The sequence below is a fragment of the Eleginops maclovinus genome, chromosome 18 (genome assembly GCF_036324505.1).
Source record: "Eleginops maclovinus isolate JMC-PN-2008 ecotype Puerto Natales chromosome 18, JC_Emac_rtc_rv5, whole genome shotgun sequence".
Lineage (NCBI taxonomy): Eukaryota > Metazoa > Chordata > Actinopteri > Perciformes > Eleginopidae > Eleginops > Eleginops maclovinus.
In genome coordinates, this window is record NC_086366.1 from 23,764,501 (window position 1) to 23,777,899 (window position 13,399).

General features: G+C 41.2%; 1 protein-coding gene across 1 annotated transcript in view; it reads left to right on the top strand.

Annotated features, from left to right (window-relative positions):
• Positions 1-1,254: 1,254 nt before the first annotated feature.
• LOC134879752 (unconventional myosin-XVIIIa-like) overlaps positions 1,255-13,399 on the top strand; it is a 125,068-nt gene continuing 112,923 nt past the window's right edge. The window contains 2 exon segments of the mRNA XM_063906248.1: positions 1,255-1,421; positions 3,554-4,687. Of these exon segments, the coding sequence (XP_063762318.1) occupies positions 3,662-4,687 (1,026 nt within the window). The 5' untranslated portion in view covers positions 1,255-1,421; positions 3,554-3,661.

The following is a 13,399-nucleotide window of genomic DNA, read 5'->3' on the forward strand; positions in this document are numbered from 1 at the left end:
GGAGAAAGCAGCTTGGACCACAGTCACCAAGAAAACTATTGGTAACACACTGCTCCGTAATGGATTAAAGTCCTGCAGCACCCCTGCTCAAGAGGGCACATGTAGAGGCTGTCTGAAGTCTGTCAGTGATCCTCTGAATGATTCAGAGAAGGCTTATGAGAAGGTGATGTGGTCAGATGAGACCAACATCAAGATCTTTGGCATCAATTTGACATGTCGTGTTTGGAGGAAGAGAAATGCTGACCATGACCCCAAGAACACCATCCCCAGAGTCAAGCATGGAGGTAGAAACATTATGCTTTGGGGGGGGGGGGGGGGTTCTCTGCTAAGGGGACAAGGCGGTTCACTGCATCGAGGGGAGAGGGGGTCATGTATCGTAGAATATTGGCTGATAACCTCCTTCCCCTAAGGTATGTTTTGCAAGGGGATCAAATACTTATTTCCCCCAATTAAATGCATATTAATTTATATTAATATTATATTATATTACATTAGTTCTACCATGATCACAAGACCTGTCTCTGGTCTTGCTCTCGGTGGAGAGGTTGTAATCTGATTTATTGACTGTGGAAAGGTGTCCTTTATCCAGGGAACGAGTTGACATCAGGAGTACTTTCTTAAAGCAAGAGGACTAATTTAACCGGTCCTTGGGAGCCAGAATTCTTGTTGGTTGCAAGGGGATCAAATACTTATTTCCCACAATGAAATGCAAATAAATGTATATCTTTTTTTTATGTACATATCTGGATTTGTTTTTGATATTCTGTCCCTCACTGTGAAAACTAACTAAATTGGCTGGGGATCAAATACTTATTTCCTCCACTATATATATAAGCACACGTATGTAAAATACATTTTTATTTTTTACATTGCAACACTGCAATTGACATTGAGGAGAACATGAATGTTTGATGGCTTAAGAAGCAATGCAATTTTTGTTCAGACACGTTGCGCAAAATGTCACAAAAACGGGGGTCACCACCAAATGTAATGCATCTGTTAGAGAAACATTCAAATAATACATATTTATAATTAGCTGCAGGTAAATTCAGAAGATCATTGAAGCCATTAGGATCCATCCTCTGGGGACCATGCATGTCTGAAAACAATCCAATTTTTTGTCCAATGTGTGTTAGATTTTCAGTCTGGCACAAAGTGACCTGAAGTACAATGGTGTTTGTAGTGTTGATCCTGTTTGCAGGATGGTGTAGCAGGCGGACTGTAGCCCCCTGACTGCCCGGCAAGGGGCGCTGTCAGAGCGGCTGTCGTTTCAGCAGGGCGCCTCAGAGCAGGGCTGGCAGTGGGAGCAGCCGGCTATCATAGCGCTAGCTGAAAGCCAGTCTGCGGCTTCTGTTCCTGACGAGCCGAGCTGCGCCCAGAAACAAGGCACCAGCGGTGCTCCATAGTTGTCCTGGAGAACAGTGAGTACTTATATCTACATAAACATGTATGTGGGGCCACTGGGTGTTTGAAGGCATCCGTGTGGAGGCAGGCAGGCAGGCGGTTGGGCTCACTGGGTCATTTTCACAGGATCCCAATATGTGGTTCTTGTTCCAGGATTTGCTCCACCAAAAAGGAGGGCAGAGAACGGAGGCTGTGGCTGGAGCCAATCAAGCTATTTAGCTAGCTAGGTGGCTTAGTCCAAAGTTACAGAAAATCACTATGAATGACTTATGGCTTGTATATCTGGTGTTTTTTTTTGTTTGCGGTTTAATAAAAAGGCAAATATTTGTTATTAGTTAACGTTTACCCGCACCTACGGAACGGTAGCTTTTCGGCTAGCTAACGTAGCCGAAAAGCTACTCATATTTAGCGCTGTCATGCTTTTTGTCCCCTGACTTCACATTAAATGCGGAGTGGGGCTAATAAATGTTGCTTTGTGAACGCTTGACTGCCAGGTGTTAGCATCGTTTCAACCTCAGCAGCCATTAGATACACAGAAGAGAGCATTAAACAGCCGCACCGTTAGCGTTTAATGTCCCCTAGCTCTGGTTATTGGTTATTATGCACACCGTGATGTTGACACTAAAGCTGACCATTCACTCTAGCCCTGTCTGTAGTAGTCAAAGATAGCAGAGTTAATAACTGAAAAGCAGTGGCGTAAAGTTGCTTAGTACATTACTTGAATATGTTTTGCAACTTTGTTCTTCTACCAACTAAAATACAGAGGTTAATAGTGTACTTTTACTCTACTACATTAATTTAATACTTTTAGTTACTTTTACAGATTTGGATTACTGATGTGAAATATAAACAACACTTAAATCAGACTTTAGTTACACCTGGAGTACATTCACAAGCTACCCTGCTTTACCTGCTTTGAAAACACTTGAATGCATCAATAATTATGATCAAAAACATATAATATACATTATTCTGAATGGGCCAATCTCCATGTTGACTACTTTTGGTAGTATAAGTTTATTTGGATGCTAATACTTTTGTACTTTTACTTTTGAGTCACATTTTAATTGCTTGTAACAGAGTATTCCTGACCTCTTGTAGTTATTAATTCCACCTCTGGTGAAAAGGAGCTTTTAGGAAACACTTTTTTACTGTTCTGGTTTAAATGTCCCTATATAATCCACTGAAAGGAACTACATGTTTGTAAAATGTCAACTTCATCCTGAAGCAATGAGGGATAGGCCTAATGTTTCAGCACCCTAATAGCACTGTATTTTTACTACGATACTATTGTGTGTTTGAACACCCTTCAGCTGGGAGTTCATAGTATCCCTCAGGCCCAATCTCCCATAATGAGAGTTAGTGTTGAGAGGAGTCTGTGTGTGTCTCTCAGCAGCTAATGGGAACCAGGCTGGAGGATGCATCTGCGGACTGCTTATGTCAGTTTGTGGCAGGAAGAGTTCCTAATTTTTGAGGATTTGGAGAGACCCAGTAAAAAAACAAGGCCAGGAATGTGTTTTGATCCGAGCCCTTCCAATGAAATATCAGTGTGTTGGAGTTCTTCAGTGATGTAGGGCTGTACCTTTTTATAGGGCCATCAACACATATGTAATTGCAACTAATTTAATTTCTGATATAGTTCCAGGATGATTTATTGTCATTGTTCAACACAGGGTTACACAAGAAAATGCAGTTTTAGTCCCTTTTTATGAAGCACCTGAACAAAAAAACAAAGCTATTTTTAATGGTGGAGTGTGAAGGATGAGTTGGAGTTGAAGAGGGAAGCTGCTCAGTAGTCGTGTGGTGCAGCATCAGATACCGCTGTCCAGATGGCAGCATGGGATGTTGTCCTTTTTTAATGTCTTTCGGACTTTGCAAAGGCACCCCAAAGTGTTTAGTTCTCAATTATATTTTCGTAATGGAAAAAAAGAGTTGGTCTATAAAAATCCCAAAACTGAACAAAAGCCCTAAAAGTCATGCCAACAATATTGTCACTTCAATAATATGAAGGGTTTTGATTATTTTTTAGAAAATGTTATATTATAGGCTTTTAAAATATGTTTTATTTTTGTTCAGCTTAAAAACAACATTTTATTCAATAATATTTTGTATGTTTGACACAGTTTGTTCTCTTTGTCTGTTTCCCCAGGGGGTTCCTCCCTGTCGGTCACAACAAAATCCTCTTTGAACTGGACCTCCATCTCTGTGGAGAAAATAGATAAACGGTGGACGGAAAGGCATCGTCTAGTTTGTCACCATGTTTAATCTGATGAAAAAGGACAAGGAGAGGGAAGGGAGTAAAAAGGACAAGAAGGATAAGAAGGAAAGGATGTCTGCAGCTGAGCTGCGCAGCCTGGAAGAGATGAGCATGCGGCGTGGCTTCTTCAACCTGAAGAGGGAGTCCAAGCGTGAGTCCAAGAACAAACTGGAGATCTCCAACCCCATTCCCATCAAAGTGGCCAGCAGCAACGAGCTCACCCTCACTGACATAGAATCGGATGGCCTGAGCAACCGCAGCAGCATGGTTTTCGATGATCAGCTCAGCGCCGCCAGCTCCACCGATGACCTGAAGGGGGAGGGCGGAGAAGGACCGGATGGACGTCGTGGCTCAGTACGGGATCGCGTTGCTCACTTCGGTTCCCTCGCCAAGACCAACTCCTCTCAGATGATGAAACGCTTCTCTTTCTCCCAAAAGAGTAAAGAAGAGAGCCCTTCAGAGAGCTCCACCCCCTCGGGCCAGAACTCTGCTGCCCCGTCCCCGCAGGTGGAGAGCAAAGTCTTCAGCATGCTCCGCAAACACAGCCTGAGGCAGCAGCCTGAAGCGGCACCTGAAGCTGCACCTGAGCCCAAAAAAGTCTACATCCCTGATGTGGTCGACAAGACCTTCCCTGCTCAACTTCAGCTGCCGGCTGTGGTCGCGCCGAGCGCACCAGAGATCCGCGAGCTGGAGCTCCAACGCCGCAACACTGGTGACTTTGGGTTTTCTTTGCGTCGCACCACCATGCTGGACCACAGTCCCGACGGAGGAGTGTACCGGCGTGTGGTCCACTTTGCAGAGCCCGGCGCCGGCACCAAGGACCTGGCGCTCGGGCTGGTGCCTGGCGACAGGCTGGTGGAGATAAACGGACGCAACGTGGAGAACAAGAGCCGGGATGAGATAGTGGAGATGATCCGTCAGTCGGGGGACACGGTGAGGCTGAAGGTGCAGGCCATCCTGGAGCTGAGCGAGCTGAGCCGCTGCTGGCTGAGGAACACCGAGGGGCTGCGCAGGGAGGCCCGACATGTAAGCAGCTCTTTACAAACTCTTACTCCATCTTTGCCACGAGTGCCGCTCTCTTTCCATATCTTGGCAGGTCTTCTAATCTGAAATCTTTCACAGAGTTTTTCCATTGCCTCGTTTCAGAATCTTTTTTTACAGGCAGATCTTCTGACACACCAATGTCCAAGACGCTCATGTCTTCATGACGGGGGAGCTGATGTTTGTTTGATGACAGTAAAGTCAAGGTGGCAAGAATTACCTTGTCTCATTAGTCTTACCTTGTCTTACCACTCCTGCCACTCTTGCCTTGGCTTTAAATAGGATTTGATTCCCCGATATTATCCTTTTTTTGACGTTCCTATATTTTTTCTCAATGGATGTCCTTTCCAAAATTTCCGAGCATATTTATGATTGCGTGATTGCCTCTTCACACCTCTTATTTACTGCTATATTACCACCAGAATAACATTTCAAATCTTCATCGCTTGAAGTCGTACTCAAATTAGCTTGCATATGCTACTGATTAATGTCTCATTTACAGTTATTGTTTGTGTTTCTAAGACATGCTTTCCAAGTGTCTGATCGTGATGTAAGAGAATAGGGTATGTGGACCTTGGAACATCTAGTGGGGCTTGGGATTTGCTCCCATGGAAGAATATTTTATAAATTTGTATTGTTAAATACATTCATCTGGTGTTGAGCTTTGAGAGCATAATGACAGGCTTAGATCGCAGGAGAACTTTGTGTTTTGGGGAAACATTTCTATCCATATCAATCCAAGCCACCGCCACACCCACAACATAACCCTTGTTTAAATTCTTTTATACATCATGTTCCCTTGTATTTGGTGTCAGAGTGGATATACAATTAGCTTAGGAATTTGATTTTAACTGTGTATATGACAAAAAATCCTTTGGCTTGATATTAATGCAGATGACACTGTAAAAAAGTCACGAACCCAAAGCCGTGAGACACCTTTACCTTCAGACTTCCATTGCTGACGTATGCCAACAGTCCCAGCCAACGGTTTAGTTTTTTCATAAAACCCTAGTGGGACAAATTACTCAGTGAAAAGCCATTATTTTTGCGTTTTTATTGTTTAGTCCACGTCCTATCAGTACGTTTTGTCAGTGAGATCTCTTACTGGATTGTGTCTTACAGGGAGTCTTCACACTATCGGGAACTTGGGCTAAATTTAGCTATATTTATTTAACTTGCAACAGAAAAATGCGACGGCTGGTTTGAACCTGGCAGGTGTACAAGTTCATCATCTGCTAGGAAAACGAAGATCATGCAGAGCTTGTACAAAAAGAGTCTTTGCTGCTTTATATCGTAGCAGACTGTGTTGGTTGTGACTAAACGAACATACTGATCATATGATCTCCAATTGAAGGTATTGGAAGACTTGTGTAGCAGTTGCAGTAGCTGATTGTCCTCCCCCAGAGGACTTTGTTTGTTTGCCTCCGTTGGCTTCGGTTCAAGAGTCCTTGTGACACTGTCAGACTGAAAGGGGACTCTAACCCCCCTCAACCCCACCCCTTTTCACCACAATTGGGTTCATCTGCTCTGGGAGGCAAGGCAGAGAGGGATGTATGTTTTCCTTTTTTTCTGACAACAGACAGAAGAGGGTGTGGAAACTCTCACATAAGAGTCTTACTTTGAGTTATGTGTGGAGCTGCTATAGTGACTTCCATGGAGCAAACAGGAAGTGCACAGAGCTTTGTTTTATTGTTTAGTGTTGGGTCAGACACACACACACACACACACACACACACACACACACACACACACACACACACACACACACACACATACACACACACCCGCACACACACACACACACACACACACACACACACACACACACACACACACACCCGCACACACATTTCCTCTTCTTTCACTTCATGAGCCAGTTGGCTGATTTGTATGTGTGTGTTAAACAGCAGGCCTGTCTGTTCCTCTTTGTCCTCTTTAACGGATATCAGCGAACCGACTGCTGGTTTAAATAAAGCAGAGACAAGTAGGCAACCACTCAGTCCGACACAGTGACACTGCGCCTGCCAGGTCACAACATGTAGCTTTGTACAGATGAGTGTATTCCTGCTGTACCAGTAACTCATGGCGGTACAGTAATCTATTTTTGTTGGTCAAGGAACCAACAAAAATACCAGGAACTTATCATGGCATTGGCTCCCATCGTCAACAAGTAGATTTTTCCATTAGATATGGATTCAACCAGAACATAAGCTCAAATCTTTATTGTTAATATTGTAAATATTCTTCTCTCTTTTTGCACTACTTTATTTATCTTTTGCACCATGCATGTTGAGTTGTTGGAGGAGCACGCGACATAAGATTTTCATTGCCAACATATACGCTGTATCTGCTGTGCATATGACAAATAAAACCTTGAAACCTTGAAACCTCTGTGGCAAACAAATATTTATGATACTTATGACACATTTTGTCAATCTCCACATGTTAACAACACCTTTTAAGAAATGTGTCGTGTACATACAGCCCCGGAAAAAATTAAGAGACCACTTCAAATGTTTCTTAAATCTTTATCTCTACATGTATGGTATATAATACAAAAACAAACAAAAAAAATGTAGGAAAGACATACCTAGAAATAAGAAAACCAGAGAAACTGATAATGCTGCAGTGGTCAACAAATACAATACAAAGTGAAGCATAGCAAAAAATTAGAAATAAAAATAAGAAATATGCAGATAGTAAATAGTGCAATGTAATGGAATATTAAATGAAAATATAATATAAATGTACAATATAAAGTGTGCATTTTATGTCCAGTTGACAGAGAGGCTATGGAGCAGTATTTCAGGCTTCTAAGCAAAAACACAGTCAAAAACGATTGACTTTAAACCTGGTTTGCTAATATGCTTACACACTTCCTGTCGTAAGGACCCAGATATTAAATAATCAGCAATAGTATTGATGCCTGCAGGTCTGTTTTTATTGTCTTTTATTTGCCTTTTTCTTTTTTGTTGAATCAACTTTTGGTTTGGAATAGAAAAGTGTCAGAAAATGGTGAAAACGCCCTTCACGATTCTTCAATTGGACTTCGAGCTCAGAATTTTGTGAGGACTGTTTTAACATAACTATATGGAGAATATTTAAATGATATCCACATGTTTATGGACTGGAATAGTCCTGTTAAAGAAGAAAGATTGGGTTTGACAGTACGTTAACTGCAGCAGTTGAGGTTAAACAGCACTCAGCATTGTGTCAGTCCACCCAAAGTTGGAGACAGGAGTCTACCCCGCAGACATGAACTCGGTAAGAGTTAATGAACACAGACAGGATGCACCTTTTCTTTCGCTATGAGCGGTATGAGCCGGATATTCCAAGAAAAGCACTGGGATGTCTTAGGGAAGGAGGAAATATTTTCACCCTAAACCAACAAATAAAACAATGGCTCCAGGTTAGGTCTGATCATTTTAAGCATCAAGTGATGGAATAAAATGTTATTCTATTTATATTTAAAATGAAATCATTTAAAATGATAAGCTCTAAGAGCGAAGTTTCAGATTGGTGCTGGAAGGAATCATCAAATAAGTTAGCATTCAAGGCTTACCGGCTCACTTGTTTCAAAGTCAATGTTTTTCTTGAATATGTTTTCGGTTTAACTTCTGAAATAAGTTCTTGGGTTTATGCAAGCTTACACATTTTTCACAAATGGTTCAAGAAAAAAAATACGGCAGTACCTCACTGGTGACTCCTAAAATTCTACGTGTCTTAGAAATGGCAGGCTTCTTACAAGTGTCTTTAATGGACCACCAAATGCCATCATGCCGAACATTAGCTGCCTTTAGCTTAGTGATGTTGATGCAAAGTCATGGCACAATACATTACAGCTCAAACGCTAGCTGGAAATTGCATTTACTCTTCAAAAATCTGAAAAGTGGCGTTTATATATGGGGAATATCCTGAGGAACGAAATATCAAAGTACCACATTTTCTGCAATTATCCAACATCCAATGGAAAAATCCCTTTTTGGTTTTGTTGGGGGAGCCCTTGCAAGGCTAACTTCAAGGTCAGCCTACGTCATCACTGCACCACTGTGTAGGAATCTGTGGTGCTATGTGGAGAATCTGTGCTCAGCACTCGCATGGCAGAGACTTGCTTCAGGTCCAGCTAAACCTGATGTGCAGCATTCAGTGCTTCCAATGCAAACACAGGACAACGCAGTCTGGACCTTCACCGTCCTCAGGCTTCACTCTATAGAAGGCTTCTGTCCTGTGTCTTGTATAGGATATACCTTGGGATGTTTGATTAATAGTTAATTCAATCAATTCAGTACTTTGTATTTAATGCATTTTTAATTTAGACTCATAATCGGACAGCAGAGAGCCAGAATAGCAGAACCACCCAGAGGTCTTAAGGCCTTTTGTTGCATATTGTAGCTGTTTGGATTACAAATATTGCGACAGTTTAATCTATTTGAACTTTAATGCTGTAGAGTGGTGCAGTAATGAGTCCTAAACCCAAAAAATAGTCAGAACTTTACCTCCAATAGTTCCCTATGGTACTTTCTATTGTCACAAAGTAAATAAGTTCCTTAGTTAACCCAAACTCACAAAATATGTTATTGTACGACTAAAACATTTCAGTTAATGCCACATGTGATATGTAATTGGTGTTTGTTAACAACTAACTGAATGATACTACTACATCATCAAACCAAACACGAGTCTGCCTTTTAGCTTTTTTAGCTTAGCAGTTTTGAGGTAAACTTATTCAACTTTAACAGTATTTTGACTCAAAATGCATAAGAATAATAAAACGAGTTTGCCACATATCTTGTTTCCTGCAATCATCCGAGTTCCAATTAAAAAACCTCATCATTTTTGTCGAGGGATCCCTTGCGATGCTAACTTGCGGGTCGGCCTACATATTGGTTCATCACTGCACCACTGTATTGTCATGCATGCATTAAAAGTGACCAGTAGTATCCACTTACTTGCTTTTCTTCTCTCACTCGCCCTCTCTGCTGTCCTCCATAGTGGACCCTCAACAGTGCCTGTTCACTTTGGCACAGTCTTTGTTATTTCGATCTGTTCAGGAAGCAATTGTGACTTAACTCGTTTCCACTTTTCAGTTTTTTCCCTGCCCTCTCATACTTCTCTGCTTCCTGTGCTTGAACCATTTACTCAGAAAACCATATAAATAATGTTTTTAGACGTTACCCAGCCTACACTTAACTTTTTTCCTAAAGACGTTCCTTTTTGGCCATTATTTTAGATTAAGAAGAGACAGATTTGAAAGAGACAGAAAGTACAGTACCACCGAACTACCACTACAAAAATGTGCATCAATGGCTGGCTCAATTAATGGGGGCTTGGCTCACAGTAGGGGCTTGGCATATGGCAACTCTCTTGTCTTGCATCTAGCATCTTTCTTCAAAGTTCAATTTTGGGAATTCAATGAGCAAGGGGTAAGTTTTAGTTGACAGGAGAAGCAGAAGATTTGGTGTTGACCTCAGTGACCTTTGCTCTTGGAGTTCAGTTTTACAAGTAAGGATAAAACTAATAGTTGAATATGATTTGAAAATTGCTTTAAGGATGGTGTTCTAGTTAGCTGTTACATAAATGCATTGTCCTGGGTTTAAATCCGGACATGTTGTCTTGTGGCTTGTTGCTTTTTGTCATCATATTGTCTCCCGAGTCCAACCCCCGCCTGGAAAAAAAAGTTGAATTTAAGGCAAGGTAAGGTTTTAAACTTCTAATGAAAGGATCAGACGTCTACCTTTAATTAATTCTCATATTTCCCATATATAATAAAGACAAGTGCTGTACTAATTAGCGCTCAGGAAGCTGGCCCTGCTTTATTTGATATTAATTTAGTCTTTTGACAACCCAATTAGCCTTTTGCCAGACACTATCTTTAAGTTGCAGTGGTTGTCCAGATTGAAAGGGCCTGAAAGGAGACGGGAGTCCGGAGCGTGGGAGAGAGTGGGAGGTTAAAGTAGCAACAAGCCATCTTCACTTGGAAACAAACGGGAAGCGGGCCTCTGCCTTAAGGTCTCACTCTGGCATTTGTGGAATCTGCTTTGGAACAAATAGGCCACTTCCTGACCCTTTCCCCTGGGATTTTCTTGTGGAGGAAGAGGAATGAACTTCTGAGGCTGAGAGAGGAGGGAGGGAATGTTTGTGAATTTATTAATTGACAGGATTTCTCAAACACGTCTACATGTCTATGCTCGGAAGAAGGCTACTTTGTTCATCACTTGTTTATCTTAGGCTCCTTATATGTTTTTGACAGATATTAGTCCTTCATCGTCATTAATTTAATTGAGACCGGAACCAAAATTTGGATAATATCATTGTCGGGGTAATCATTTTCTGTACTGATGAGACTTTGGGTCTCATGGATTTTGTTTCTTGTGCCGCATTGCAGCTTTTGAAGATGCAAACGGATGCAGTGAAAGGCTAGTTTGAGTTGGCTTGGTTAACTTCAGTGTCCTTTTTAAATAGATGATGATGTAGTGGTGTGCAAAAAGGCCCTCAGTGTCAGGCCAGGGCAGACAGGAGACTGGAATGCTACAGGACAAGTTAGGAGCAATGGCATGAGTGAAACATGCACACACAATGTGTTTACACCACATCAATGTGGAAACAATGGGCCAATTTAGCACGGAGCCAATGGTAGACAGAACAGTGGATGGACCTGAGAGGCTGTCTAAAAGAAATGTGCATGCTGAGACTGTGTAGTTTATCACAGTAATGAGGTGATTGTGCTAGTTTCATGTGACGAATAAATACATTTTAAAAACTAGCGTTACAAAGTGCTTGACAAAGAACACATAATACACAACAATTAAATGATTTTTACCAATTAAAATAACATTACAGTAGTCGAACTGTCAGGAAATGAAAGGCATTAATAGTTTGAGTCTTAAAACTCAGCATTGATTTGTAATATTCCTCAGATGCTAATAGCATGACTACATGATCTTGTTGTGAGGTAAATGTGAAAGAGTGCACTCAAAATGATCTTCTGTTCTAATTCAACATGCATGAGACAGGAAAACAACCTGTATATTCATAAGTGATCATAGTGTATGTTTAAGTGTGTTGAATTTACCACTTTACGCCTGTTTTACGCAACTGATATAGTGAAATACTGTCTCTGTGAGGCTGCACTTTGAAATGTGTGTTAGCATGCTAACTAGCACCAATTTACTCAGTGAAAACAAACCCAACCTCATATTGGTGCTTGAGGTAAAGTCAGTCGATCACCAAAGTCAGTAGGATTCAGCCACTGCAAACCAGGAAAGTAGAACATGTCTTGGGAATCCATCAAAGAGGCGGTTAATTCAGTCTTTATCAAAGTGATGAAAATACCAACTGACCATCATAGACATTTCTGGAGCCACTGTAGCATAAATGCATTAAACTGATCCAAAAATACTCAACACTAATTGATACACCTATCCTCAAAGAGTTCCAAAGATGTATGGAAAAAAAAATGACCTGGAGCTAAAGATGGAGAGGAGTGATTTCACTCAACTTCCTCTAAAAAAACATAAGAATATATTTGTCTACCACTCACTTCTGGGAGGATGGTCATTGATTAGGCCCACTCCACTTCTCAGAAAGTTGTAGAAGAGGTCCGCTAAAACGTCTCGTGTGTATTGGTTGTTTTACAGAACAGTGTGGCTGCATCTTCATCAGCGGTGTAGATTAGCAGTTTATCTAATCTCTGCGGTGGTGACAGTGTGTGCCACTCATTAGTCACTCATCATTCAGGCAGGATTATGTGTGCCTGATGCTTCTTATTTACCAAAAAAAGGAGGTTAACACAACACCGTTCAGCTCTTAATCTTCTTAATCACCTCTCGTTTGGTTCCTCGGCCTCTCAGAACCAAGTAGCCAGATCAGGGAATCATAGCAGATTTCACTGTCCAGCTGGGAGCTAATCCTCACGCCTTCCATAGACAGGGATTAACCAGTGCTGCCACACAGACAGTGCCTTTGCTGCTACTGATGGGCAGTATACAGCTTAAGAGACCAATTCAGCATTATCATTTTCTCTTGTTTTGTTATGTATAGGTACAGTATGACTTTGAGTTACATGTATTCTATAAACTACTGACATTTTTCTCTGTGTTGGAATTCAACATACACTGGAATTGCTGCCATACATGTAGAAATACAGATTTAAGAACAATTTGGAGTGGACTCTTAAGTTTTTTCCGGAGCTGTATATATATACACAGATGTGGAAAGAGACTGCTGCAAAAATATCAGTTAATCTGGTTGGACTATTAATAGGTACTTGTTTGAGTTAAATTACCATTTTTAATATTCAAAATCATTTTAGAGATTGCGGGAAAAACTGGTAAACAAAAACCCAACATAAACCAAGCTTTGTTGATTGGTTTGTGATTGTCCAAATGTATCTTGGTGAATCTGGAGGTTTTGAAATGGATTCAGGTAGTTAAAATGTCGCAACAACCATAGAAGACATTAAGGCATCAATGCAGCTGGGGTAGAGTGTCTATATCTATTCTGCCGGAATTATAACTGGTTGCAATATAGCGCTTAACCTAGCACCTTTTGCCAGAGCAATCCAACACAGGCCCTACATCTTATACTTTGATTAGAAGTTGGGGAAAGTCTGTGGTTTTTAGTAAGCCAGTGTAAGGCATTAACACTGGGTGACCTACACTTATTTACAGCTATCTGAGTTTTTCTCCCGTAAGTGGC